Source organism: Lithobates pipiens, unplaced genomic scaffold (assembly GCF_037356315.1).
Source record: "Lithobates pipiens isolate NorthernLeopardFrog02 unplaced genomic scaffold, aLitPip1_a1.2 Scaffold_23, whole genome shotgun sequence".
Taxonomy (NCBI): Eukaryota; Metazoa; Chordata; class Amphibia; order Anura; family Ranidae; genus Lithobates; species Lithobates pipiens.
In genome coordinates this window covers 31,683,924-31,709,903 of record NW_027507785.1, presented here as the reverse complement: position 1 = coordinate 31,709,903, position 25,980 = coordinate 31,683,924, and the positions used below count along the sequence as shown (strand labels likewise).

At 45.4% G+C, this 25,980-nt stretch overlaps 1 protein-coding gene across 2 annotated transcripts in view; it reads left to right on the top strand.

The window, feature by feature from the left end:
- Positions 1–25,980, top strand: part of RAB30 (RAB30, member RAS oncogene family) — a 232,604-nt gene that overhangs the window by 172,803 nt on the left and 33,821 nt on the right. The window contains exons 2-3 of one of the 2 annotated variants that reach the window (XM_077451398.1): positions 16,180–16,280; positions 24,343–24,426. In XM_077451398.1, the coding sequence (XP_077307524.1) occupies positions 16,188–16,280; positions 24,343–24,426 (177 nt within the window). In that variant the 5' untranslated portion in view covers positions 16,180–16,187. Of the gene's footprint in view, positions 1–16,105; positions 16,281–24,342; positions 24,427–25,980 lie in introns of those variants that run through there. The other variant, XM_077451399.1, reaches the window with a different exon arrangement.

Here is a 25,980-nt window from a genome sequence, read left to right as displayed (position 1 = left end):
ACACTGGATGCTTCACGTCCCAGCTGGGAGTGGAGTGCTTTACCGTATCTCCATCCAGATTTCTAGCCGCTGTAGATAAGTCGAACTCCCGGCGAGTCGCTTTAATTTGTCTTCCAGGTCCTTCTTCATTAGCCTAAGGCAAGAGACAAAGAAATTAATGGACTGCCTGAAGGGTGATTACTATAAAAGTGAAGGGGGGGGGGCTTATAGTCTTCATGTGCTGAACGTTATACCGCGAGCGACCGCTCATATTGTACCCCGTACAGAGAATCCAATCCAGACAGTGCTGCCGATGTGCTAAAGTCTCAACCTTCCTATTTTACAGTGCTTTGCAAAAGTATTCACCCCCCCCTTGGCATTTTTTCGTGTTTTGTTGCCTCACAATCTGGAATTAACATGGATTGTTTGAGGATTCGCATCATTTAATTTACAGAACATGCCCACAACTTTTTTTTATTTTTTATTGTGAAACAACAAATAGGACAAAATAACAGAAAAAGTCAATGTGCATAACTATTCACCCCCCTAAAGTCAATACTTTGTAGAGACACCTTTTGCGGCTATCACAGCTCCAAGTCGCTTTGAATAAGTCTCTATGATCTTGCCACATCTTACCACTGGGATTTTTGCCCATTCCTCCTTGCAAAACTGCTCCAGCTCCTTCAAGTTGGATGGTTTGCGCTTGTGAACAGCAAAAAAGTCTGACCACAGATTTTCTATTGGATTGAGGTCTGGGCTTTGACTAGGCCATTCCAACACATTTACATGTTTCCCCTTAAACCACTCAAGTGTTGCTTTAGCAGTGTGTTTGGGGTCATTGTCCTGCTGGAAGGTGAACCTCCATCCTAGCCTCAAATCACACACAGAGTGGTGCAGGTTTTGCTCGGGAATATCCCTGTATTTATCACCATCCATCTTTCCCTCAACTCTGACCAGTTTCCCAGTCCCGACTGCTGAAAAACATCCACACACCATGATGCTGCCACCACCATGTTTCACAGTGGGGATGGTGTTCTTTGGGTGATGTGATGTGTTGGGTTTGCCTCAGACATAGATTTTACTTTGATGGCCAAAAAGTTTAATTTTAGGCCGCGTACACACGCGTACACACGCGGGGACTGTTCGCCAAACTTTGTCCGCTGAACAGTGTTTCGGCGGACAGTCTGAGCGGACAGTCTGACGAACAAAGTTTTTCGGAAATTCCGTAAAACTGTCCGCTGAAACTTGGTTTGCGCGGACAGTCCCCTCGTGTGTAGGCTTGTTCGTCAAACTAAGTTCCGCGCATGCTCAGAAAGGATTTACACGGCAAAGGTTGCATTGCAGTGTATAGGACGTCGTATTTCTAGTCCCGTCGTACGCGCCGTTCACGTCATCGCGCAAGTTTCAGCGGACTGTTCGTTCGTCGTGTGTGGCCAAGTCTGTCCATGCTAATTTTGAGCGGACTGTCCGCTCAAACTGTTTGACGAACAAAGTTGGGCGAACAGTCCCCGCGTGTGTACGCGGCCTTAGTCTCATCAGACCAGAGCACCTTCCTCCATACATGTTGGGAGTCTCCCACATGCCTTTTCACAAACTCAAATTGTGCCATTTTGTTTTTTTCTGAATGTAATGGCTTCTTCTGGCCACTCTGCCATAAAGCCCAACTCTATGGAGCGTACGGCTTATTGCCGTCCTGTGTACAGATACTCCAGTCTCTGCTGTGGAACTCTGAAGCTCCTCCAGGGTTACCTTAGGTCTCGGTGCTCCTCTCAGATTAATGCCCTCCTTGCCCGATCTGTGAGTTTTGGTGTGCGCCCCTCTTAGCAGGTTTGCTCTTGTGCCATGTTCTTTCCATTTGGTTATGATAGATTGGAGGGTTCTCCTAGGGATCATCAAAGATTTGGATATTTTTTTATAACCCGACCTTGACTTGTACTTCTCAACAACATTGTCCCTTACTTGTTTGGAGAGTTCCTTGGTCTTCATGGCAGTCTTTGGTTAGTGGTGACTCTTGCTTAGGTGTTGCAGCCTCTGGGGCCTTTCAAAAAGGTGTGTATATGTAATGACAGATCATGTGACACTTAGATTGCACACAGGTGGACATCATTTCACTAATTATGTGACTTCTGAAGGTAATTGGTTGCACCAGAGCTTTTTATGGGCTTCATAACAAAGGGGGGTGAATACATACGCACATGCCAATTATCAGTTTTTTATTTCTGAAAAATAGTTTTATGTATATATTTTTCTAATTTTACTTCACCAACTTAGACTATTGTGTTCTGATCCATCACATATAATTCAGATTAAAAAATCATTGAACTAAAAGCTGTAATGTAACAAAATAGGTAAAAAGCCAAGGGGGGTAAATACTTTTGCAAGGCACTGTATATGACCCAGATGGATGATCACATCTATTTTGTGGGACTGTGGTCCCTGGTGACATGATTCTATGATACATGATTTGTCAACACGGGGCTCTGGACTGTGGTTGGACGCAGCCGATCAGCAGGTTCCAGGCCATGAATTATTGTCTGGAACCTGCTAATGCCGCGCACGCGCGATCGCATTTTCCGGCAGACTTGGTCCGGCGGAGCGGAATCCGTCGGACAATTCGATCGTGTGTGGGCTCCAGCAGACTTTTTTTTCCCCCAAAAGTCCGAAGGACCTAGAAATAAAACATGTTTCAAATCTATCGGACTCAAGTCCGACAGACTAAAAATCGGGAAAACCTCTCGTCAGCTACTGGCTACTGAACTTCCTTGTTTAGTCCCGTTTACGTCATCACGTTCAAAACTAACGGACCTTCGAACGGGCTTAGTCTGGTCGTGTGTGGTCAAGTCCGTTTCGTTCAGAAAGTCCGTCGGACCTCCGCCGAAAATGTCAGTCGGGAAGACTGTTGGACCTAGTCCGTCGAAAAGTCCGGTCGTGTGTACACGGCATTACTTACTGCTGTGTTCAATCACAGCACCCAGAACCCGGGAGCCAGCCGCAGCGTTCAGGTATGTATACGGTGCTGTACGAGCCACCCGTCCACGTTATATGTACTTCGGCGGGTCAGCAAAACGGTTATACAATCCTTTTGTACAATTTTCCTTTTTTTCGATTGCCTAAAAACCATATACTATGAGCTCAAACCTAAACAGCACTTCCAATCTCTATCCTAAAAAGGCGCGCTCTTAAACTACATGGTTGAAGGTTAATCTAAACGGAGATTGTGCAGAAATTGTATAATGTATGGCCAGCTATAGCTGCTCCTCTGAAAAGCAATCCGCGGTGGGTTGCTTTTCAAAGGGCGTTTGACAAATGGTGAAGATGCACCTCCTCACTTCCTGTTTTAACCCCTAAAATACTGCAACGCCGCGCTATAATTGTGTGCAATGGCGGTTGCGGCGCAGCCACATTTAATCGCATGGGTTGGATTCAGCGGCAGAACCATCTGCAAAGTGCAACGCGCCATGTAACTTTTAAAGCAAAGAATTGAGGCTGCGGCATTGGTACAACCCTGAGCGGCCGCATTGCTTTAGGTGAGCGTGGGGTGAGTTCCAATTCACATTTCTGCAGTGCTTTTTGCTGTGCTTTTTGCGTTTTTCTTTTACTGCGATTTTTCTACAATTTGGGTTTTTATGCTTTTTTTTTTTTTTTTTTTTTTTTAAGGCAAATTTGTTGTTGAGCAGATTGAAAAACGCAAATTGCAGCAAAATCTCGGTAAAAACGCACTACATGTATTTCTGCAGCTTTTCCATTAAGGTCTATGGAATCAATAAAGCAAAAGAAAAGCAGTGTTTTGCGTTCAAAAGTCCCTGATGCTTTCCAAAAACGCACAGGCACAAAAATGCATTGATGTGAACGTGTTCCATAGGAACCATTGTTAAAAATAATGTCCTGCACTTCTGCAAAAATGCATGAAAAAAACGCATTGGTGGGAATGGAGCCTTACGTGAATGAGCATTATTTAGCCCCTGCAGCACAGGGGCAGCCCCACTGCAAATTAGGATTTTTACTTTTTCCCGGATTTGCCCCCTTAATGATCAGGCCATTTTTAGCGATTCGGCACTGCATCGCTTTAACTGACAATTGCGCGACCGTGCGACACTGCACACAAACAAAATTGACATCCTTTTTTTTCTCACAAATAGAGCTTTCCTTTGGTGGTATTTGATCACAGCTGCGTTTTTTTATTTTTTTGCGCTATAAACAAAACAAGAGCATTTTTATATATATATATATTTTTCTAGTAATGGCAGCGATCTGCGTTTTTTAGTGGGACTGCGACATTGTGGCAGACAGATCCGACACTTTTGACACTTTTTTGGGACCATTGGCATTCATACAGCGATCGGTGCTATAAAAATAAACTGATTACTGTATAAATGTCACTGGCAGGGAAGGGGCTAACACTAGGGGGCGATCAAGGGGTTAAGTGTGTTCCCTGGGTGCGTTTTTAACTGTGGGGGGATGGGACTGACTAGAGGAGGAGCCAGATCGCTGTTCCTTCTTAGTAGGAAGTGGAACACACAATCTGTCTCTCGTTCCCTGTCAGAACAGGGATTTGTCCCCGTTCTGGCTCTCGTGCCCACAATTTCGGGTGGCCGGCGGCGAATGTCCCCGCCGACCAAGCGCATCGGGTCTCCTGCTGTGCAGCCTGCATGTGCTATGGCTCTTAAAGGAGCCGCCATACAGTGATTCCACTCGGCCACCGTATATCTGCGTGAGCAGGTCCGCAATTGGTTAACCACTTCAGCTCCGGAAGATTTACCCCTCTTCATGACCAGGCTGTTTTTTGCGATACGGCACTGCGTTGTTTTAACTGACAGTTGCGTGGTCGTGCGATGTTGTACCCAAATACAATTTGTGGAATTTTTTCCCACAAATAGAGATTTGTGTTGGTGGTATTTGATCACCTCAGACTTTTTTTTTTTTTTTTTGCACTATAAACAAAAAAAGACCAACAATTTTGAAAAAATATATAATTTTTTTACTTTCTGCTATAAAACACATCCAAAAAAAAAAAAAAAAAACTGAAAAAAAATCTATTTTTTTTTTTTTTTCAATTTAGGCCAATATGTATTCTGCTACATATTTTTTGTAAAAATAAAAATGTAAAATCCCAATAAGCGTATATTGATTGGTTTGCGCATATTTTTAGCGTCTACAAACTATGCTATATTTTAATAAAATGTATTACTGGTAATTGCGGCGATCAGCGACTTATAGCAGTACTGCATACACCAGCACCCCCACCCCTCTGGCCACATACAGTACTGCATACACCAGCGCCCCCTGCACCTCTGGCCACATACAGTACTGCATACACCAGCACCCCCACCCCTCTGGCCACATAAAGTACTGCATACACCAGCGCCCCCACACCTCTGGCCACATACAGTACTGCATACACAAGTACCCCCTGCACCTCTGGCCACATACAGTATTGCATACACCAGCGTCCCCACCCCTCTGGCCACATACAGTACTGCATACACCAGCGCCCCCACCCCTCTGGCCACGTATAGTACTGCATACACCAGTGCTCCCGCACCTCTGGCCGCATACAGTACTGCATACACCAGCACCCCCACACCTCTGGCCGCATACAGTACTGCATACACCAGTGCCCCTGCACCTCTGGCCACATACAGTACTGCATACACCAGTGCCCCTGCACCTCTGGCCACATACAGTACTGCATACACCAGCGCCCCCGCACCTCTGGCCACATACAGTACTGCATACGCCAGCGCCCCCGCACCTCTGGCCACATACAGTACTGCATACACCAGCGCCCCCGCACCTCTGGCCACATACAGTACTGCATACGCCAGCGCCCCCGCACCTCTGGCCGCATACAGTACTGCATACACAAGCACCCCTGCACCTCTGGCCACATACAGTACTGCATACACCAGCGTCCCCACCCCTCTGGCCACATACAGTACTGCATACGCCAGCGCCCCCGCACCTCTGGCCACATACAGTACTGCATACACCAGCGCCCCCGCACCTCTGGCCGCATACAGTACTGCATACACAAGCACCCCTGCACCTCTGGCCACATACAGTACTGCATACACCAGCGTCCCCACCCCTCTGGCCACATACAGTACTGCATACCCCAGCGCCCCCACCCCTCTGGCCATATACAGTACTGCATACACCAGCGCTCCCGCACCTCTGGCCACATACAGTACTACATACACCAGCGCCCCCACACCTCTGGCCGCATAGATTACTGCATACACCAGCACCCCCACTCCTCTGGCCGCATACAGTACTGCATACACAAGCACCCCTGCACCTCTGGCCACATACAGTACTGCATACACCAGCGCCCCCTGCACCTCTGGCCACATACAGTACTGCATACACCAGCCCCCACCGCACCTCTGGCCACATACAGTACTGCATACACCAGCACCCCCACACCCCTGGTCACATACAGTACTGCATACACCAGCGCCCCTAGCCCTCTGGCCACATACAGTACTGCATACACCAGCGCTCCCGCACCTCTGGTCACATACAGTGCTGCATACACCAGCACCCCCACACCTCTGCCCGCATACAGTACTGCATACACAAGCACCCCCGCACCTCTGGCCACATACAGTACTACATATACCAGCGCCCCCGCACCTCTGGCCACATATAGTACTGCATACACCAGCGTCCCCGCACCTCTGGCCACATACAGTACTGCATACACCAGTAGTGGTTGTGGAACGAATCATCTGAGTTTCCATTATTTCTTATGGGGAAACTCGCTTTGATATACGAGTGCTTTGGATTACAATCATGCTTCTGCAACAAATTATGCTCACAATCCAAGATACTACTGTATATATGTGATCCTGCACAGCGCGGCCGCCATTGTAGCAGAAAAACTGCTGTAGGGCAGTCGGCAAGTGGTTAAGCCAGGCTTCGCTGTCAAGTGTCTGCGGCAGACGGCGTGAAGACGCTTTCGTCTTATATCCAGCAATTTCCTGATATTACCTTCAGATTACACGCCTTGAGAAATCTGTCATTTGTGTCGCTATTACTGGCGACGTTCCCATAAGAGCGCAGCCTGTAATATGCAGAACAAGGCCAGCCGGTGATACCAGAGACGTCTTATTACCTTGGATAGGAGATCTTCTTATCCCGCTATTACTCAGAACCCGCGCCGCCGCGAAGGCCGTCACCTCCTGCCTATCACATACAAGGAGATTTTTATATCCCTCGTATTCAGGTCTCATTCCTAGTCCGCAAATTTTATTTAAAGTGACACTAAACTCTGATGTAAAAATTTTTTTAAAATTATATTCAAATATGTATTCTGATATCAGAAAAGTCCCTTCTATCGCCCTCCGCCTCCTCCAAAGCTACAAATTTTTTTGCAGCTGCAATCTGTCTTCCTGTTAGAGGGTGGCTACGTTCCTTCTCCACGTCCCCACTGTATGTATACCAGGACAACTAGAGAGGGGGACTCTCCCTAAGGCTGGGTTCAAACTAGTGTGACTCCAAAGTCGCATGATTTCCAGTGCGACTTTGGAGTGCAACTTTGATGCGACTTTACACTTAATGTTGCTGCGACTTTAAATCACATAGATCAGAATTGGTAGAATTGAAATCAATGGGCTGTGACTTCTAATGCGACTTTATGTGTCCAAAGTCGCATGACAAGTCGCAACAGAGCCTTACAGGGCCTCTAACCCCTCTATTCAAAACTCCAAAAAGAAATTTGCTTTTAAAGTGTTTGTAAACCTTTGATTTATGGTTGTTTTTTTAAACACAAATTATTATTATTATATATGATTTATATAGAACCAACAGTTTGTGCAGCGCTTTACAACACAAGGGCAGACAGTACACTTACAATAGGGCCCAAAAAACCATAGGCGTGCGCACAGGGTGTGACGGCTGTGCCTTGGCACACCCTAATCACCCTGTGTGGTGCTAATTCCCCCTGCTTTCTGTCTCCCCCCTGCAGTGCCTCCTCTCAGGAGAAAGGAAGGGGCTGGTAAACATTTCATTAACCAGCCCCTTCCTTTTCTGAATGAACACATTGAGTGATCTGTACCGCTGCTGTCTTCATTCTATATGTTTACTTCAGGCTGCAGAGAAAGGGACTGGGGAATCTCTATCCTCCGTTTCTTTTTTCGTCTCCAAAATAAGACATCAGGAGTCTGTTTAGACCCTTGACATTTCACCAAAGCCCCGTAACGGGCTCCAAAAAAATAGTAAAAAATTTTTTTTTTAAATAATATTGTAAAAAAATAATAAAATTGTAAAAAATAATAAATTCTGACACTGTCCACTGCCCTACTGACACCAATCTTTTCCCTACTGACACCATCCACTGCCCTACTGACATCGTCCACTGCTCTGCTGATATACACGTATGTGTGTTTGTGCTCTGGGGTGCACACACCACTGCAAATAACAAACATGTTATACTTACCTGCTCTGTGCAATCGTTTTGCACAGAGCAGCCCTGATCCTCTTCTTTTGGGCCCCCCGCCAGCTCTCCAGGCCCCTCCGCTTCATGAAGTGCCCAAGTCACACCCATTGACACAGACAGCAGGTCTCTGCCCCACCCCCTGCTCCCATGTCACAGGATCTGATTGACAGCAGCGGGAGCCATTGGCTCCCGCTTCTATCACTTTGTCCAATGAGGAGAGAGACAGCAGTTGGAGCCGCTGTGCTCGTGCACATCGCTGGATCAGATTGGCTCAGGTAAGAAAAAGGGGGGGTCTGGGGAGGAGGGGGGGGGGGGCAGGTTTTTCACCTTAATACATAGAATGCATTAAGGTGAAAAACCTTGAGGCTTTACAACCACTTCAAGGGTTAATTCACACGTGCAGTTATCTCACTGTCACATGTTGTCACCCCCTCACGGCCTCATGTAACACTGTAAAATCCGCACTGCCATGCCTCAGTCGGGGTGGTTTGCGGTGTGGCCTTATAGACTTTTCTCCAAATGCGACATGTTTAATTCTGGTGTGCAGCACAGAATCGCAGCTGCAGCATGTGTACAGTGGGCATAAAAAAGAACCCCCTCCCTTTAAAATAATCACATTTCATTGCTTTGCAGCCTGAAATGAAGACGGACACAGTTTATGTTTTATCTACTCCTACTATAACATCCAAGTGAAATATAAAATGCCATCATGTCATAAAAAAAATAAAAAAAATCAAGAACAGTCACTGAGTTGGAAAAAGGATCACCCCCCTTGTGTCAGTATTTTGTTGAACCATCTTTTGCTTTTAATTCCAGCCTTTAGTCTGTAGGGATTTGTCTCTACTAACTTTGCACATCTAGACTTTGCAATATTTGCCCACTCTTCTTTGCAGAACTGCACAAGTTCAGTTATATTTGATGTGGACTGCAATCTTTCCACAGTCATTCCACAGATTTTCAATGGGATTTAAGTCTGAGCTTTGACTAGGTCCTGCACGGACATTCACCTTCAACCACTTTTTCCCCTCCAACCACTGTGCAGTCATTTTTGATGTGTGCTTTGGGTCATTGTCATGTTGGAAGGGGAACCTTCTTCCCATTGACAACTTTCTGGCAGAGGGCAGCAGATTTTCCTCACAAATTTGATAGTATTTTGCCCCATCCATTTTTCCTTCTATCCTGACAAGTGCTCCAGTCCCTGCTGCAGAGAAACACCCCCATACCAGAATATTGCCACCTCCATTTTTTACTGTAGGAATGGTGTTTTTTGAATAGTGAGCTGTATTGGATTTACGCCAGCCATTTTGTTTGGTGTTTAGGACAAATAATTCAATTTTAGTTACATAGAACCTTTTTCCATGTGGCCTCAGAATCTTCTAGGTGCGTTTTCGCAAAGCTCAGTGGTGGCTACATATGGCCTTTCTTGAGTGATGTTTTCTTGCAACCCTCCCATACACGCCACATTTGTGATATTGTTGTCACATGCACACAATGACCACAAATTCCTGCAACTACTTTGGAGTTTCTGTAGGCCTCTTGGTAGCTTCTCTGACCAGTTTCCTCCTGGCTTTTTCATCCAGTTTGGAGCGACGTTCTGATCCAGGGAGGGTCTGTGTTGTACTAAATACCTTCCTCTTCTTTACAATAGACTTCACTGGGCTTCTAGGCATTGATGAAGCCATTGAAATTTTATTTGTATCCATCTCCTGACTTGTGCCTCTCTGCAACTTTATCCCAGAGATCCCGGTGATGGTGCCTTGCCATCTATAGTTGATTGTTTTCTTCAGTTGACCTTCCATGCTCCAGGAAAGCTCTTTTCATGCTGAGCTAATCCAAATGACTACAGCTGATCACAGTTTAAAGTCAAATGGCTTTGTGGGCCATTGAGAAGGTGATTATATACACCTGATTGGGTTTACAAGTTATTTTTAGGAGGGGGGGGTGATTCTTTTCTATGCCCACTGTACAGCCCTGAGTGCCTGCATGCCCAGGTTTAGGCGAACGGTTGGGGGATTATGCGTAAAAAAAAAAAAAAACACCTGGTTTTACCAATTTCTGAATGAAGCCATAAGCCTCATACACACGATCGGACTTCCATTGGATTTTTCAGTGGATTTTTGTCCGAATGGGCGTTGGGCGTGAACTTGTTCTGCACACACACGGCAGAACATTTTCAGGCGAATCTCACCAAATCACGTCGTTTTTCAGCTCTTTACCACCACCATTTGGGCAACTTCCGCTATTGTTGGCTGATGTTTAGCATTGGTTCTGAGCATGCGTGTTTGTACTTTGGACTTTAGTCCGATGGACTTGTCTACACACGATTGGATTATCCTCCATCGGACATTTGTTGTCTAAAAGTTTGAGAGCATGCACAGCGAACATTTGTCCATTGAAAAAGCAACAACAATTGTCCGATGGAGCATACAGACGATCGGATTGTCCGATAAAACAGGTCCGTCAGACCGTTGTTGTCGAAAAGTCTGATAGTGTGTTTGGGCCTTTAGCCAGAATTTGAGGATTGGTCTTTTTTGTTTCAACACTTTGTATGTGGCTCCATGCTGACTGCATGTGGCCTTTCTTGAGTGCCGTTTTCTTGCAACCCTCACATACACACCACTTTTGTGATATTGTTGTCACATGCACTCAATGACCACAAATTCCTGCAACTACTTCCGTGTTTCTGTAGGCCTCTTGGTAGCCTCTCTGATCAGTTTCCTCCTGGCTTTTTCATCCAGTTTGGAGCGATGTCCTGATCCAAGGAGGGTCTGTGTTGTACCAAATACCTTCCTCTTCTTAATAATAGACTTCACTGGGCTCCTAAGCATTGATGAAGCCTTTGAAATTGTATTTGTATCCATCTCCTGACTTGTGCCTGTCCGCAACTTTATCCCGGAGATCCCAGTGATGGTGCCTTGCCATCTATAGTTGATTGTTTTCTTCAGTTACCCTTCCATGCTCCAGGAAAGCTCTTTTCATGCTGAGCTAATCAAAATGAATACTACAGCTGATCACAGTTGAAAGACAAATGGCCATTGAAAAAGCAACAACAATTGTCCGATGGAGCATACAGACGGTTGGATTGTCCGATAAAACAGGTCCGTCGGACCGCTGTTGTCGAAAAGGCCAATCGTGTGTATGGGGCTTTAGCCAGAATTTGAGGATTGGTCTTTTTTGTTTCAGCGCTTTGTATGTGGCTCCATGCATGGGATTGAATCCAGGACCCCGGTGCATCAGAGTGCATCTTATTTTCTGATACACAATATTCCTCTGAAGCTGTTTGAGTGTTTTTTTTCTTTTTGGTGACTAGGTGCAGCTGGCGTAAATCACTCCCAGCCTGGCAAATGCGGATGTTAAGGTGAAGTGAGGAGACGGTGCATTGGTTTTATGAAATGATGGGGCCTGGCGCTGTACTTCATCAGCCTGATGGCACTGACGGGATAAAACAAACTATTTACTTAGCGCTCTAATTGAAATCAGATACCGTGGACTTGTAACAAGGGTGGATATTGATGAGTTGTCCTCGCAGGCTTTATCAGAGCAAATCTGTGCAATTAACGCTACACAGCGACACGCAGGAACACGGAGACCAATGCGAAAAGGATTTACGTCTTTTTTTTTTTTTTTCTGATTGGTGATATGAGGTTGGCAAAGGTTTCCCATTGCCTACCTACCCCCCACCCCCGTCATGCTTCCATGGCACAACTGTCCCACCAGCCAAAGAACTAATAGAGAGTGCAGTCTGCGTTCCATTAGCTTTAATGGTAGGCATGTTAGACATCAGGGGTCACCTGATCTCTCATTAAAGAGAACCTGTCTTAAAAATAGTGCAGTAAAACATTTGGAAGTGATGTAATGTATGTATTTTTTTTGTATTTTTTTGGTCGAAAACTGTACCGATTAAACGAAAATCGTATGAGAAAAATTTTCGTGTTTATCCCTTCGGATAATTTCAGACGAAAGCTGTGTACTAACGATCAGATTATCATACAGTCGCTTTGAAATCGGTATTTTTTGTACGCTATTCTGATCGTGTGGATTGTCAGCTGCACTATCTCAGCCCCTTTAAGCCCCATACACACTATCAGTTTTTCTGCTGAGTTTTTCCTTCAGGTTTACCAAAACCATGTAGTAGAAGGGCCTGCCTGATTGCATACAAATTGAAACTCCTAAAATTTGACCTCATATTATATGGTTTTGGTAAATCTGAAGGAAAAACTCAGCAGAAAAACTGATAGTGTGTATGGGGCTTTATAAGTCGCTGATCACCGCCATTAGTGGTATAAAAATAAATAAATAAAAATTCCAGTATATACAGTATCCCATAGTTTGTAGGCGCTAATAAATTTCATGCAAACCAATTAATATGAACTTATTGGGATTTTTTGACTCGTATCAGAATACATTTTGGCCAAAATTTATGAAGACATTTTTTTATTTTTATTTTATTGGGTTTTTTTTGTAGCAGAAAGTTGTTGTTTTTTTTTTTTCAAAATTTGTGGTCTTTTTTAGTTTAATATACAAAAAAAAAGAAAAAACACAGGGGTGATCAAATAGTACAAAAAAAAATTGTGCAAATTTCATTTGGTTGCAGCATTGCATGACCGCACAATTGCCAGTTTAACCACTTCCCGCCCGCCAGAATGACGACTTCAATGTGGTTACGTTATCCTGACTGGGCGTCATATGGCATCCAGCTGGATAAGCCGCTCGCAGATGTCCACGAGGGTGCGCAGCGCAGCAATTGGCGGTGCGGTATGTCGCTCTGACACACCACATCTCTGATCTCGGTAAAGAGCCTCTGACGTGGGCTCTTTACCATGTGATGAGCTGTGTTCAATGTGTCCATGCCCATCCAAGTGCAGTTTATCGGCTTTTCCTCTATTTGCACTGACAGGCGCGGGTAGAGGAGAGCTTATCAGCGGCTCTCCTGACAGGTGGGGTCTGCGCTGATAATCAGTGCATTGATTATCAGTGTAGACCCATCAGGGATGCCCACTAGAGCCCACCAGGGATGGTCACCCATGCCCACCAGGGATGCAAATCAGTGCAAATCAGTGCCCATCAAGGATGCCAATTGGTGCCCAGTAGCGTTGCCAATCAGTGCCTATCAGTAAGGCCTGTCTGTGCTTCCTCATCAGTGCTGCCTATCAGTGCCATCTATCAGTGCTTATCAGTGCCCATGAGTGCCGTCTATAAGTGCCCATTAGTGTTACCTTCAGTGCCACCTATCAGTGCTACATATCAGTGCCGCCTATCAGTGCCCATCAGTGCTGCATATCAGTGCCGCCTATTAGTGCCCATTATTGCTGCATATTAGTGCCTCATTATCAGTGTCACCTCATCAGTGCCCAACAGTGTAGCCTCATCAGTGGTGGTCAGTGAAGTAGAAAATGTACTTATTTACAAAATTATATGCCAGAAACTACTTTTTATTTATTTTTTTAATTTGTTGCGCAAAAAATAAAAACCCCAGAGGTGATAAAAAACCTCCAAAAGAAAGCTCAATTTGTGGGAACAAAATGATAAAAAATGTGTTTGGGTACAGGGTTACATGACCGTGCAATTGTCATTCAAATTGCAACAGCGCTGAAAGCTGAAAATTGGCCTGGGCAGGAGGGGGGTTTAAGTGCGCAGCATTGAAGATGTTAAAAAACAGCATTTTTGCTTGCACATGATTGGGCAATGGGAGTCATTTACTAAGCTCTGGAGCAACTGCAAAGTGCACAGTCTATTTGCCTTTAGTAAATCCACCCCAATGTGCCCATACGCATGTAGGCATTTGGAGGCAGGGATGTTGAGAGGCGTCCAGATGCAGCAGCCATTTGGCTGGAAAAAAAAAAGCTGATTGACCTGTGTAAACACGACTAAACCCTTGTTAGCGCTTTAAAGCCAAGAGCTTTAATTCATTTCAATGGCCAGAATAAATTATTATTCTGCCCAATAAATGAATTAACACCCAAGTGCTTGACGCATGTAAACGCATCTAGATACGTTTACACGCGTCAATAAAAAAAAAAAATCTTCCAAAATGCTGCTGTCGCATAGCTCCCAACTGTCCCTGATTTCAAGGGACTGTCCCTGATTTGGAGCAATGTCCCTCTGTCCCTCATTCCTCCTCATTTGTCCCTCATTTTGGTCTGATCTGTATAGATATATATAAAATGCATTTTTTTTAAACAAAAAGTGTTTCCCAGCACTAAACCTTTCATCTGATTTCTAAATTTCTACATTTGTAAATTCCAAAAGCCAATATAAAGGAATAGTAATGGTAAAAAAAAGCACTTGTGGGTTTAAACAATCTTGTTTTTTTTTTGTACAATTCTCCTTTAAGGGGGCATGACCAGGGGTGTGTCCTATGCCTGAATACTTTTGCTGATAGGTGTCCCTCATTCCAATCTCAAAAAGTTGGGAGGTGTGTACAGGGAGGAAAGGCGTCTAGGAGAGATTGGCCGGACTCCCTGTGTGTATGAGGCCTTATGCCACGTACACACGACCGGACTTTCCGGCAGAAAAGGTCCGACGGAGTTCCGACTGAACGGACTTGCCCACACACAAACGGACCAAAGTCTGTTCATTTTGAACGTGATGACGTACGACGGGACTAGAAAAGGAAGTTCAATAGCCAGTAGCCAATAGCCGCCCTTGCATCGTATTTGGTCCGTCGGGCCAGCATACAGACGAACGGTTTTCCTGATAGGAATTGAGTCCATGTTCTATTTCTAGGTCCGTCGTAATTTTTGAAAAAAAAAAAGTCTGATGAAGCCCACACACGATCGTAATATCCAGCGGAATGATTCCTGTCGGGCCTTTTCTGCCAGAAAGTCCAGTCTTGTGTACGCGGCATTATCCTGCAAACAGCAGCACCCGTAGCTGGTGGGGGCACACATCACGCCCCCCCCCCCCGGTATACTGATCAGATTGCAGGATTAGGCTACAAACACATTATGCCCGTTACACACGATCGGATTTTCCAGCACACTTGGTCCGGCGGACCGGAATCCGTCGGACAATTAGATCGTGTGTGGGCTTCAACGGACTTTTTTTCCCCAAAAGTCAGACGGACCTAGAAATAAAACATGTTTCAAATCTGTCCGACGGACTAAAAATCGGGAAAACCGTTCGTCTGTGTGCTGCTCCGACGGACCAAATACGACGCAAGAGCAGCTATTGGCTACTGGCTATTGAACTTCCTCATTTAGTCCCGTTTACGTCATCAGGTTCAAAAGGAACGGACTTTCGAATGGACTTCGTCTGGTTGTGTGTGAACAAGTCCGTTCGTTCAGAGTGTCCGTCGGACCTCCGCCGAAAGTCCGTCAGGATGACCGTCGGGCCTAGTCCGTCAAAAAGTCCGGTCGTGTGTACGCTGCATTAGGGATCATTGGGATTGATTTACTAAAACGGGAGAGTGCAAAATCTGGTGCAGCTCTGCTTAGAAGCCAATCAGCTTCCAGGTTTTATTGTCGAAGCTTAAATGAACAAGCTGAAGTTAGAAGCTGATTGGCTACCATGCAGAACTGCACCACATTTTGCACTCTCCAGTTTTGGTCGATCGGCCCCATAGTGTGCTATGTAACACAAGCTGTGACACAAGTCTACGTGGCTCAGTTGGCCCGAGTGGCAGACCTTTGTCCTGTTGACTTGGAGGTATAAAGTTCCCTGTGTATGACACAACAAGCCGCTCTCTGTATTGACGCCTGTGTGCCTCCGTCTGACTAGCCGGCAGATTGTGATTGTCTCTCTCCTCTGTCTCCCCACAGCTGTGTAAATGAGTATGGAAGATTATGATTTCCTATTCAAGATCGTTCTAATCGGAAACGCCGGAGTGGGGAAGACCTGTCTGGTGCGGAGGTTTACCCAGGTAAGGGGCATTGTCGGCATATTTTATTAAATTTTTTTCATTTATATTACTTTATTATAGAATTTCATCATTTACAGACCAATATACATTCTTGCTGGAAAATATAATACTTATCTCTTTATTAAACTAATACATCATTTTCGTGTATATGGAAACTAAAGGCTAAAGAATGGACTTAACCACTTTCAGCCCCGGACCATTTTGCTGGCTTAAGACCAGACCACTTTTTGCGATTCGGCACTGGGTCGCTTTAACTAACAATTGTGCAGTCGTGCGACGTGGCTCTTAAACAAAATTGACATCCTTTTTTTCCCCACAAATAGAGCTTTCTTTTGGTGGTATTTGATCACCTCTGCGGTTTTTATTTTTTGCACTATAAGCAAAAATAGAGCGACAATTTTGAAAAAAAGCATTATTTTTTACTTTTTGTTATAATAAATATCCCCCAAAAATATTTTAAAAAAACATGTTTTTCCCTCAGTTTAGGCCGATACGTATTCTTCTACATATTTTTGGTAAAAAAAAATGCAATAAGCGATTATTGATTGGTTTGCGCAAAATTTATAGCATTTACAAAATAGGGGATAGTTTTATGGCATTTTTATTAATAATTTTTTTTACTAGTAATGGCGGCGATCAGTGATTTTTATTGTGACTGCGACATTATGGCGGACACATCGCACATTTTTGACACATTTTTGGGACCACTGTCATTTATACAGCAATCATTGCTATACAAATGCACTGATTCCTGTGTAAATGACACTGGCAGTGAAGGGGTTAACCAGGGGGTGGCAGTGTAGGGGTTAAGTGTTCCTAGGGGCGTGTTACTAACTGTGTGGGGGCTGGGCTGTGTGTTAGTGAACACTGATCTCTGCTCCAATCACAGGAAGCAGATATCAGTGTCACTTGTTGCTAGGCAGGAGAGATGCTGTTTACATCGGCATCTCCCCGTTCAGCCTCCCCGTGAGACGATCACGGGTATCCCCGCGGCGATCAAGTCCGCGGGACCCGTGACCGGACTCACGGGGGTCCCGACCGGCACGCGAGCGCGCCGGCGCGCACGCGATGACAGGGCGGCAAATAGAAATGGACGCACCTGTACGCCAATATGCCTGCTCGTGCCATTCTGCCGACGTACATCGACGTGCGCCGGTTGGGAAGTGGTTAAAAAAGGTAAAGTTGGTTTATTAAATACAAATTTCATATGATAAGAACAATAGGTCCAAAAAAGTACATGTAAAATTCCATAAAGTTAGTCTTTTATACCCGCCACATAACCTTTAAACACCATTTCATACAATACAGTAAGTAATGATATAACTAGACTGGGAATCGGAATTCCCGTAATACTATTCCTGTAATCAAGGGTCAAGTCCTAGGAAAAAAAGTGTGGGAACCCACCCAAGATTCCCAACCCAACCTCAAAAATAAAAAAAGTGTGTGTGATATACGCACTCCTTTTTTTAACAAATAAAGTGCAACATTTATTGTAAAGTGACAGTTTATGAGGACACCTCCAAAATTCACATGCATAAAAAAAAAAATATATAAACAGATCTAACAACAAAATAATTTAACCTGCATGCTATACCAACAAAAAAAACCACAATGTGTGATAATGGTTCAATGCAGACTCACTGTGCCCATCATTACAGCCTCACCGTGCCCATCATTGCAGCCTCACTGTGCCCATCATTACAGCCACACTGTGCCCATCATTGCAGCCTCACTGTGCCCATCAATTCAGCCTCACCATGCCCATAATTGCAGCCTCACCGTGCTCATCATTGCAGCCTCACCGTGCTCATCATTGCAGCCTCACTGTGCCCATCATTGCAGCCTCACTGTGCCCATCATTGCAGCCTCACTGTGCCCATCATTGCAGTCTTACTGTGCCCATCAGTGCAGCCTTACTTTGCCCATCAATGCAGCCTCACCCTGCCCATCATTGCAGCCTTACTGTGCCCATTAATGCAGCCTTACTGTGCCCATTAATGCAGCCTTACTGTGCCCATTAATGCAGCCTTACTGTGCCCATTAATGCAGCCTTACTGTGCCCATCAATGCAGCCTCACTGTGCCTATCATTGCAGCCTTACCGTGCCCATAATTGCAGCCTCACCGTGCCCATAATTGCAGCCTCACTGTGCCCATCATTGCAGCCTCACTGTGCCAAACATTGCTGCCTTACTGTGCCTATCAATGCAGACTCACCATGCCCATCATTGCAGCCTCACTGTGCCCATCATTGCAGCCTCACCATGCCCATCATTGCAGCCTCACCATGCCCATCATTGCAGCCTCACCGTGCCCATCATTGCAGCCTCACCGTGCCCATCATTGCAGCCTTACTGTGCCCATCAATGCAGACTCACCATGCCCATCATTGCAGCCTCACCATGCCCATCATTGCAGCCTCACCATGCCCATCATTGCAGCCTCACCGTGCCCATCATTGCAGTCTTACTGTGCCCATCATTGCAGCCTTACTGTGCCCATCATTGCAGCCTCACTGTGCCCATCATGGCAGCCTCACTGTGCCCATCATGGCAGCCTCACTGTGCTCATAATTGCAGCCTCACCGTGCCCATCATTGCAGCCTCACAGTGCCCATCATTGCAGCCTCAAAGTTCCCATCATTGCAGACTCACCGTGCCCATCATTGCATCCACACTGTGCCCATCATTGCAGCCTCACCATGTCTATCATTGCAGCCTCACCGTGCCCATAATTGCAGCCTCACTGTGCCCATAATTGCAGCCTCACTGTGCCCATAATTGCAGCCTCACCGTGCCCATCATTGCAGCCTCACTGTGCCCATCATTGCAGCCTTACTGTGCCCATCATCACAGCCTTACTGTGCCCATCAATGCATCCCCACCGTGCCCATCATTGCAGCCTTACTGTGCCCATCAATGCATCCTCACCGGGCCCATCATTGCAGCCTCCCCCAAGCCCAAGGTGGGAAGCGCTGTAAGCCAATGGGAATTTGCAAAAATCTAAAGACATGCTGTCCTTCTCAGTGGCGGAGTGTAGCATGTGTAGTACTGCAGCAATGGTTAATAGATCATTGGGCACTCGCCAAGCTCACGCTGTTCACTGCCAGATTGTCAGGCTCGGACCGACCAAAACGGTTCTATACCACCAGGCAGCATTGAACACAGTGGGAGCAGCACCCGTAGTCCCATCCACCGCTAGAGAGTAGTGGGCAGGACTACGGACACCGCTTCCAGTGTGCTCAGTGCTGCCTGACAGGGTGGGCGGGACTACGGGCAGCGCTCCTGCTGTGTTTAATGCTGCCTGGTGGTGTAGAACCATGTAAGTCAGCCCGAGCCCAACAATCTAGCGGTGAACAGCATGAGCTCGGCGAGTGCCCAATGATTAACCCTTGCTGCAGTACTACACACGCTACACTCCGCCACTGACAGGGACATTATGTTTTACACACGAGGAGAAGGGAGGGCAGGGTCGCCCCCTGCAGCCACAGTGCAAAGGGAACATTGTACAGGAAAGACATTTCCATGAGTTCTTACTTGAGCCCTGCCTGTAATGCCCCGTACATACGGTCGGACATTCCGACGTCAAAATCCGTCAGATTTTTTTTCCGTCGGATTTTGGCCCAAACTTGTGTTGCACACACACGGTTGCACAAAAATTATCGGAACAACCAATTGTTCAGAACAAGGTGACGTAAACCACATACGACGGGACTATAAAGAGGGCAGTAGCCAATAGCTTTCGTCTCGTAATGTATTTTGAGCATGCGTGGCACTTTGTCCGTGGGAATTGTCTACACGCGATCGGAATTTAAATGATCGGATTTTGTTGTCGGAAAATTTTAGATGCAGATCTCAAACTTTGTGTGTCGGAAATTCAGACGGAAAAAGTCAGATGGAGCCCACACACGATCGGATTTTCCGACAACACGATCCGATCGCACATTTTCCGTCGGAAGCACTAGAGATGTGAATAGACAGGCTTGTGGGTCAGAGTGTATATTCGGGTATAAATGTTCTTTTAATTGATCATACATAATACAAAATTTCCTTATTTCTAAAACCATATATAGGGTCAGTCCAAAGCAAGTTTCTTTTTTCCTTGCATTTATTATCTATATATACATTTTCTTCTTATAAACCCACATATTCACCTCCGTACATCCCTAGCATCTCCCCGTTCTGCCTAGTGACAGGACACCGATCGTCTGCTCCCTGTCATCGGGAACAGCGATCAGTGTGATGTCATACACAGCCAGGCCCCCATACAGTTAGAAACACGCCCCTAGGATACACTTCCACTTCCACCTAGCGGTTAACCCCTTCACTGCCAGTGACATTTTTACAGTAATCAATGCAATCGATCCCAAAAATGTGTCAAAATTGTCCGATGTGTCTGCCAAAATGACGCAATCACGATGAAAATCGCTGATCGCCGCGATGATAGTAAAAATTTTTTTTTATAAAAATGCCATAAAACTATCCCCTATTTTGTAGACGCTATAACTTTTGCGCAAACCAATCAATAAACACTTATTGCGATTTTTTTTTTTACCAAAAATATGTAGAAGAATACGTATCGGCCTAAACTGAGGGAAAAAAATATTTTTTTATATATATTTTTGGGGGATATTTATTATAGCAAAGAGTAAAAAATAATGTGTTTTTTTTTTTTAAATCGCTCTTTTTTTGTTTATAGCACAAAAAATAAAAACTGCAAAGGTGATCAAATACCACCAAAAGAAAGCTCTATTTGTGGAAAAAAAAAAGGACGCCAATTTTGTTTGGGAGTCACGTCGCACGACCGCACTATTGTCACTTAAAGCAACGCAGTGCCGAATCGCAAAAAAATGCTCTGGTCAGGAAGGGGGTGAAATCTTCCGGGCTGAATCAGTTAATTAAATTATTAGTTATGCACCTATTACAATAGATTTGTTATTCCTTCAGAAGGTTGTCATTTACTTGAAGGCGCCATTCCTGAAATGAGGGTACACTCGGGGTAATATTAGTGCATTTTCAACAAGCGTTTATCTTCAAACCATTATTGCAGCTTTTACCGCAAAATGCATGCTTGAGCAATAACACAAACAAAGAAAAAACGGTAAGCCACTGCAGACCTGTGCATTTTCCCATATTTTCAGGACTGCAATACAACTTTTTAAGTCCAAAAATGCCCCTTGCTGTATGAATATTAAAGTAGAACTATAGGCAAAACTTTTTTTCATTTTTTTTCATTTTGGATAGAGTAAGGGAGGGTTGTAACCCTTGTCAGATTTTTTTTTTGCCATCTGTATCCCATTTTGGAGATTTCCCTTCACTTCCTGTCCCATAGCCAAACAGGAAGTGAGTAACCGGGCAGTAACCGGCCCCCCAGCTTCCCCCCCCCGCTTTACTTACCTGAGCCCTGGAATTTGACCCAGCGGGGACACACTCTTCCTCTGCCATTGGCTCCCACTGCTGTCAATCAAACCCAATGACGTGGGTGCCGGGGGGGGGCACAGACAGCAATACAAACTGACAGGGGTTCTAATCCCTCTCCTCCCTATCCCAAAAAAAAAAAATCTGACTGTATTTTTCTTATGTAGTACCCTCCTAGGTAGGTGCTAGAAGAGAGTATAGTTTTTTGGTCTTTCTGCTTACCAGGAAGATGGTCAGGTAAAACGTAGAGTGCTCTCTGCCTACCGGGATCTATTGGTTAGGTCTGCTCATTGTGCTCAGGTGCAGCTCAGCTTGTTCTGACTGTCCCTCGCTGGCCCAATAGCGAGGCATATTGGATAGTGGGAGGAGACCTGGCAAGTGAGTGCACTGGCTTTGTTACAGCCCTCGCAATTGGCAGAGGACAAGTGCTGCATTGCATGTTGGGATACTGTATATAAAGCCAGGGTACATGAGCTCAGAGTTAGTTGAGCCGGGGAACAGAGTCCAGGAGGGCAGGGGGGCGACTGCACTCTGCTCCACGGGTGGTCGAACCAGGGGCCTAGAGAGAGAGAGAGAAGCTGAACCCAGATGTCCTGCAGAGATGACTGGAAGGGGGACACCAGGAAGGATCTGATTCTGCCTACTGTGGATATAGATCTGTGTTTTTGGAGCCTGTTCTGTGAGGGCCACCCCCTTCAGCTAGAAGGGTCAGTGGACGGGTGTCAGTAAAGGGGATGCTGGAGAGTGTTCTGAAGATTATGTAGTTGCATCAAGTCTGCTGATAGTGAGAGCAAGAAGACTTCATTCTTCCATACACGTGGCTGTATGGTTAAAGAAGTATGACTGCTTCAGCAAGTAATCTGGTGAGGTCAGCCGCGTCACACCCCCTAATACTTACCTGAGCCTCCTCTCTATCCAGCAATGTCCACAAGTCTCTCGACCGTCTGGGACACTTCCTCCTGATACGCTGAGACACAGCAGCGGCTGTCAAAGTCAGTTAGCCAATCAAGGGAGAGAGGGGGTGGGGCCAAATGGCAGCTCTGTGCCTGAATGGACTAACAGAGCTGCAGCTTGGGCTCAGTTGCCCCCATAGCAAGCTGCTTGCTGTGGGGGCACTCGATAGGAGGGAGGGGCCAGTAGCAGCAAAGAGGCATTCGAGAAGAGGAGGATCGGGACTGCTCTGTGCAAAACAACTACATAGAGCAGGTAAGTAGAACATGTTTTTTTTTTTAAAAACAAGACTTTAAAATCACTTTAAGCAAAATAGAGTGAATACTTTTGACAGTTGTCCAATGTTATTTTTTATTTTTGTTATTGTCAAGTTAACTGACGTATGGAAACACTGCTAAACTTAGTCTGGTCATCTAAGTTTTGAAAAAACTCTGATCAAGAAAGGGTTAAAAATTCAGCAAGTACTGGAAAATACCCGGTGATCTACCAGAAATGCAGTAAGCTCCTAACTTCATGAATACTGCCTCTGATGTACTGCAATCCCGATCACTGTTGTCAGCTTTTATCTGCTGGACTACACCTCTCCCTTATGTTATGGAGATAAGGAGAAGAGGGGCGTTCTGTAGTCCAGCAAGGGAGAACTCAGGCAGGGCTGACAACACTGCTTGGGATTTTAATGCAGAAGATTTGCCAGATATCTATAGGAAGTTATCAGCTCACACTGGAAATCTGTCAGGATCATCAGGTATTTTTTAGTACCTGCAGGTTTTTCAAAGAGAAAATGGGGAAATGTGTATGTATGGCGGAGATGTACCTCATATTTTTAATTTTGTCAGGTTGTTCTTGCCCATAGTCACCATTCGGGAAGATTTCCTTGATTTGCTGACAGAACAGGAAAAGATGATGGCAACAAATTTTTAATAGCGTGAGGGAGGGCTAGATCTTCTGACAATTGCAATATGGGACTTCCTGTTCCAGTGTGACAACCACAGGTCAATGATGTCACCACCATCCCCACTACCACAGCCACATGTAACTAAGGGGTGGAGATGGTGGTGACATTTTTGATCTAATATAGCCACGTGGTCACATTTGACCATCTCATTGTCCAAATATGGCCACGTGGACAATGTAATTGATGAGCTTTGGCCATGTGACCATAATAGTTCAATGATGTCACCACCATCCCCACTTCAAAGGAGCAGGAATGGTGGTGACATCAGTGACCTAATATGACCAAATGGTCATATTTGGTTACTGACATAGTCTACATGGCCATATTTGGACAATGTCATGGTCAAATATGACCATGTGGCCATATTAGGTCAATGATGTCACCACCATTCCCACCTCAAAGGATGGTGGTGATATCAATGAGCTAATATGGCGAAATGGTCATATTTTGTTACTGACATAGTCTACATGGCCATATTTGGACAATGTCATGGTAAAATAAGACCATGTGGCCATATTATGTCAATTACATCAATGATGTCACCACCATCTCCACCTCAACGGAGCGGGAATGATGGTGACATCATTGACCCAATATAACTATTTTTGGTCAATAACATCGTCCACATCAGTGTTAAATTTAAAAAAAACAAAACAAAAAAGGGGGCACACTCAATGGACCACTTTGTCTTTTTCTGGTGTCAGTCTTCTGTGTTTTATATATCTCTTCTCATTCTGCAGGGTCTCTTCCCTCCTGGCCAAGGGGCCACCATCGGGGTAGATTTTATGATCAAAACGGTGGAGATAAAAGGTGAAAAAATAAAGGTGAGAGGATTTTCATTTGGCTTATGTGTGTTTGCTCTGTCCATGCTGTGGCGTTATTTTGGGAAAAAATATGTGTGCTTTGGAACCATCAATATGCATCAGTTTTGCGTGGTGAAATTCAAGTGCATGTGCTTGTACACGGCTTACAGATTTAAAGCTGAACTCCAGAAACTATTTGTATTGCATTCTTAAATGGGGCCAGTTCAGCATAATGTAAGCATGCATTATTAATACCTGATGGGCTGCTGGGGAAACTGATAATTGCTGTAGTAGTTGGTGCAACTACAATCATAGCTGTCATTTTCCGGGCCCTTCTTGGGTTCTGTGCGAGTGGCTTTCCCTCTGTACACTGACCACAGGGAGTCGGGCACTTGGCACTGCCTCCATTTAGGGAACTCCTCCTTTTTTTTAGTGAATGCAAGACAACATATGATTGGACAAGAAGGAAAGGAGGGGTAGTGGCATCACAATCTCTACCTCATCCAATCAAAGAACACCTTGTATTAATTTAAAAATATATTTTTAATGGTACTATGAATGGCAATGGTGCTCAGCAAATGACCCTCAGTGTGCAGTGGTGTAGCCGCTCGCATAGAACCTGAGCAGGACCTGGAATAGCTAGGCTATCACTGGAATAGTGCTGAATACTACAGTTATTGTCAGCTTCCCCATTGGCCCATCAGGTGTGCAATAAGCAATCTTACAGATTTGATGGATAGAACTTTATTTTAGCAACCTATTTGCTTACATTCAGTTGTAAACTTTCTGCAACCAGACTGGCAGACATATACAGTATATAAATATTGTATAGGTATGTTTCCTCAACCACCTTAGTACCGAATATTCCCCCTTGTGTGTATCTCCCAGGCTGTGTTCCTTCTAGAGTTTGGGTTAATTATGTAGGTTAACTTTGACATCAGTTTGGCTGGGCTGTGTTGGAAGTTCTGTTTGGTCATGTGTGCAGTGAGGTGCACATGACGTGCCAGAACCAGGCCTGGTTGGACGTTTTGGGTATCAGCTTCCTCAGAACCAGTCAGTGGGTGTGCCGGGCCCCGCTGAGGAGTCTGGGGAGGGGTACTTAAGATGTTGAAGTCACGTGTTCAGTAGGAGTTTGTGAGGCCGGAGGGTCTGTTCTTCTTTCCTGGACCGGGGTAGCCCCGTGAGGGGTCCCGGTCACGGGGTGTTCGACATCCCGAAAAATGCTTCTCTTGGTTACCCCCAATAGGCCTGCCTGGTCTGGGGTAAGGATCCGTCCGTTCCCAAGTCTCGGAACCGGCTGGTCCGAGGCGCAGTAACTGAGGGAGGATTCAAGGTGTCCGGGTGTGCTCTCGGCTTGGAGGGGCACCACAGCTCGTGAAAGTGACCGGGGGAGGACTCTTCGGAGGAAGGCCAACAAGCTGGCATCCTGAGAAGTGCCTGGTTGCTGAGTTGTGAAGGACATTGACAAATCCACGCTTTTTCCAGTACTATCAAGGAGACAGAGAACGTTCCAGGTACTGAGGAAAAAGGTTCCTATTCACTGTCAGTTACAACTTGTTCAAGGTCAGAATCAAA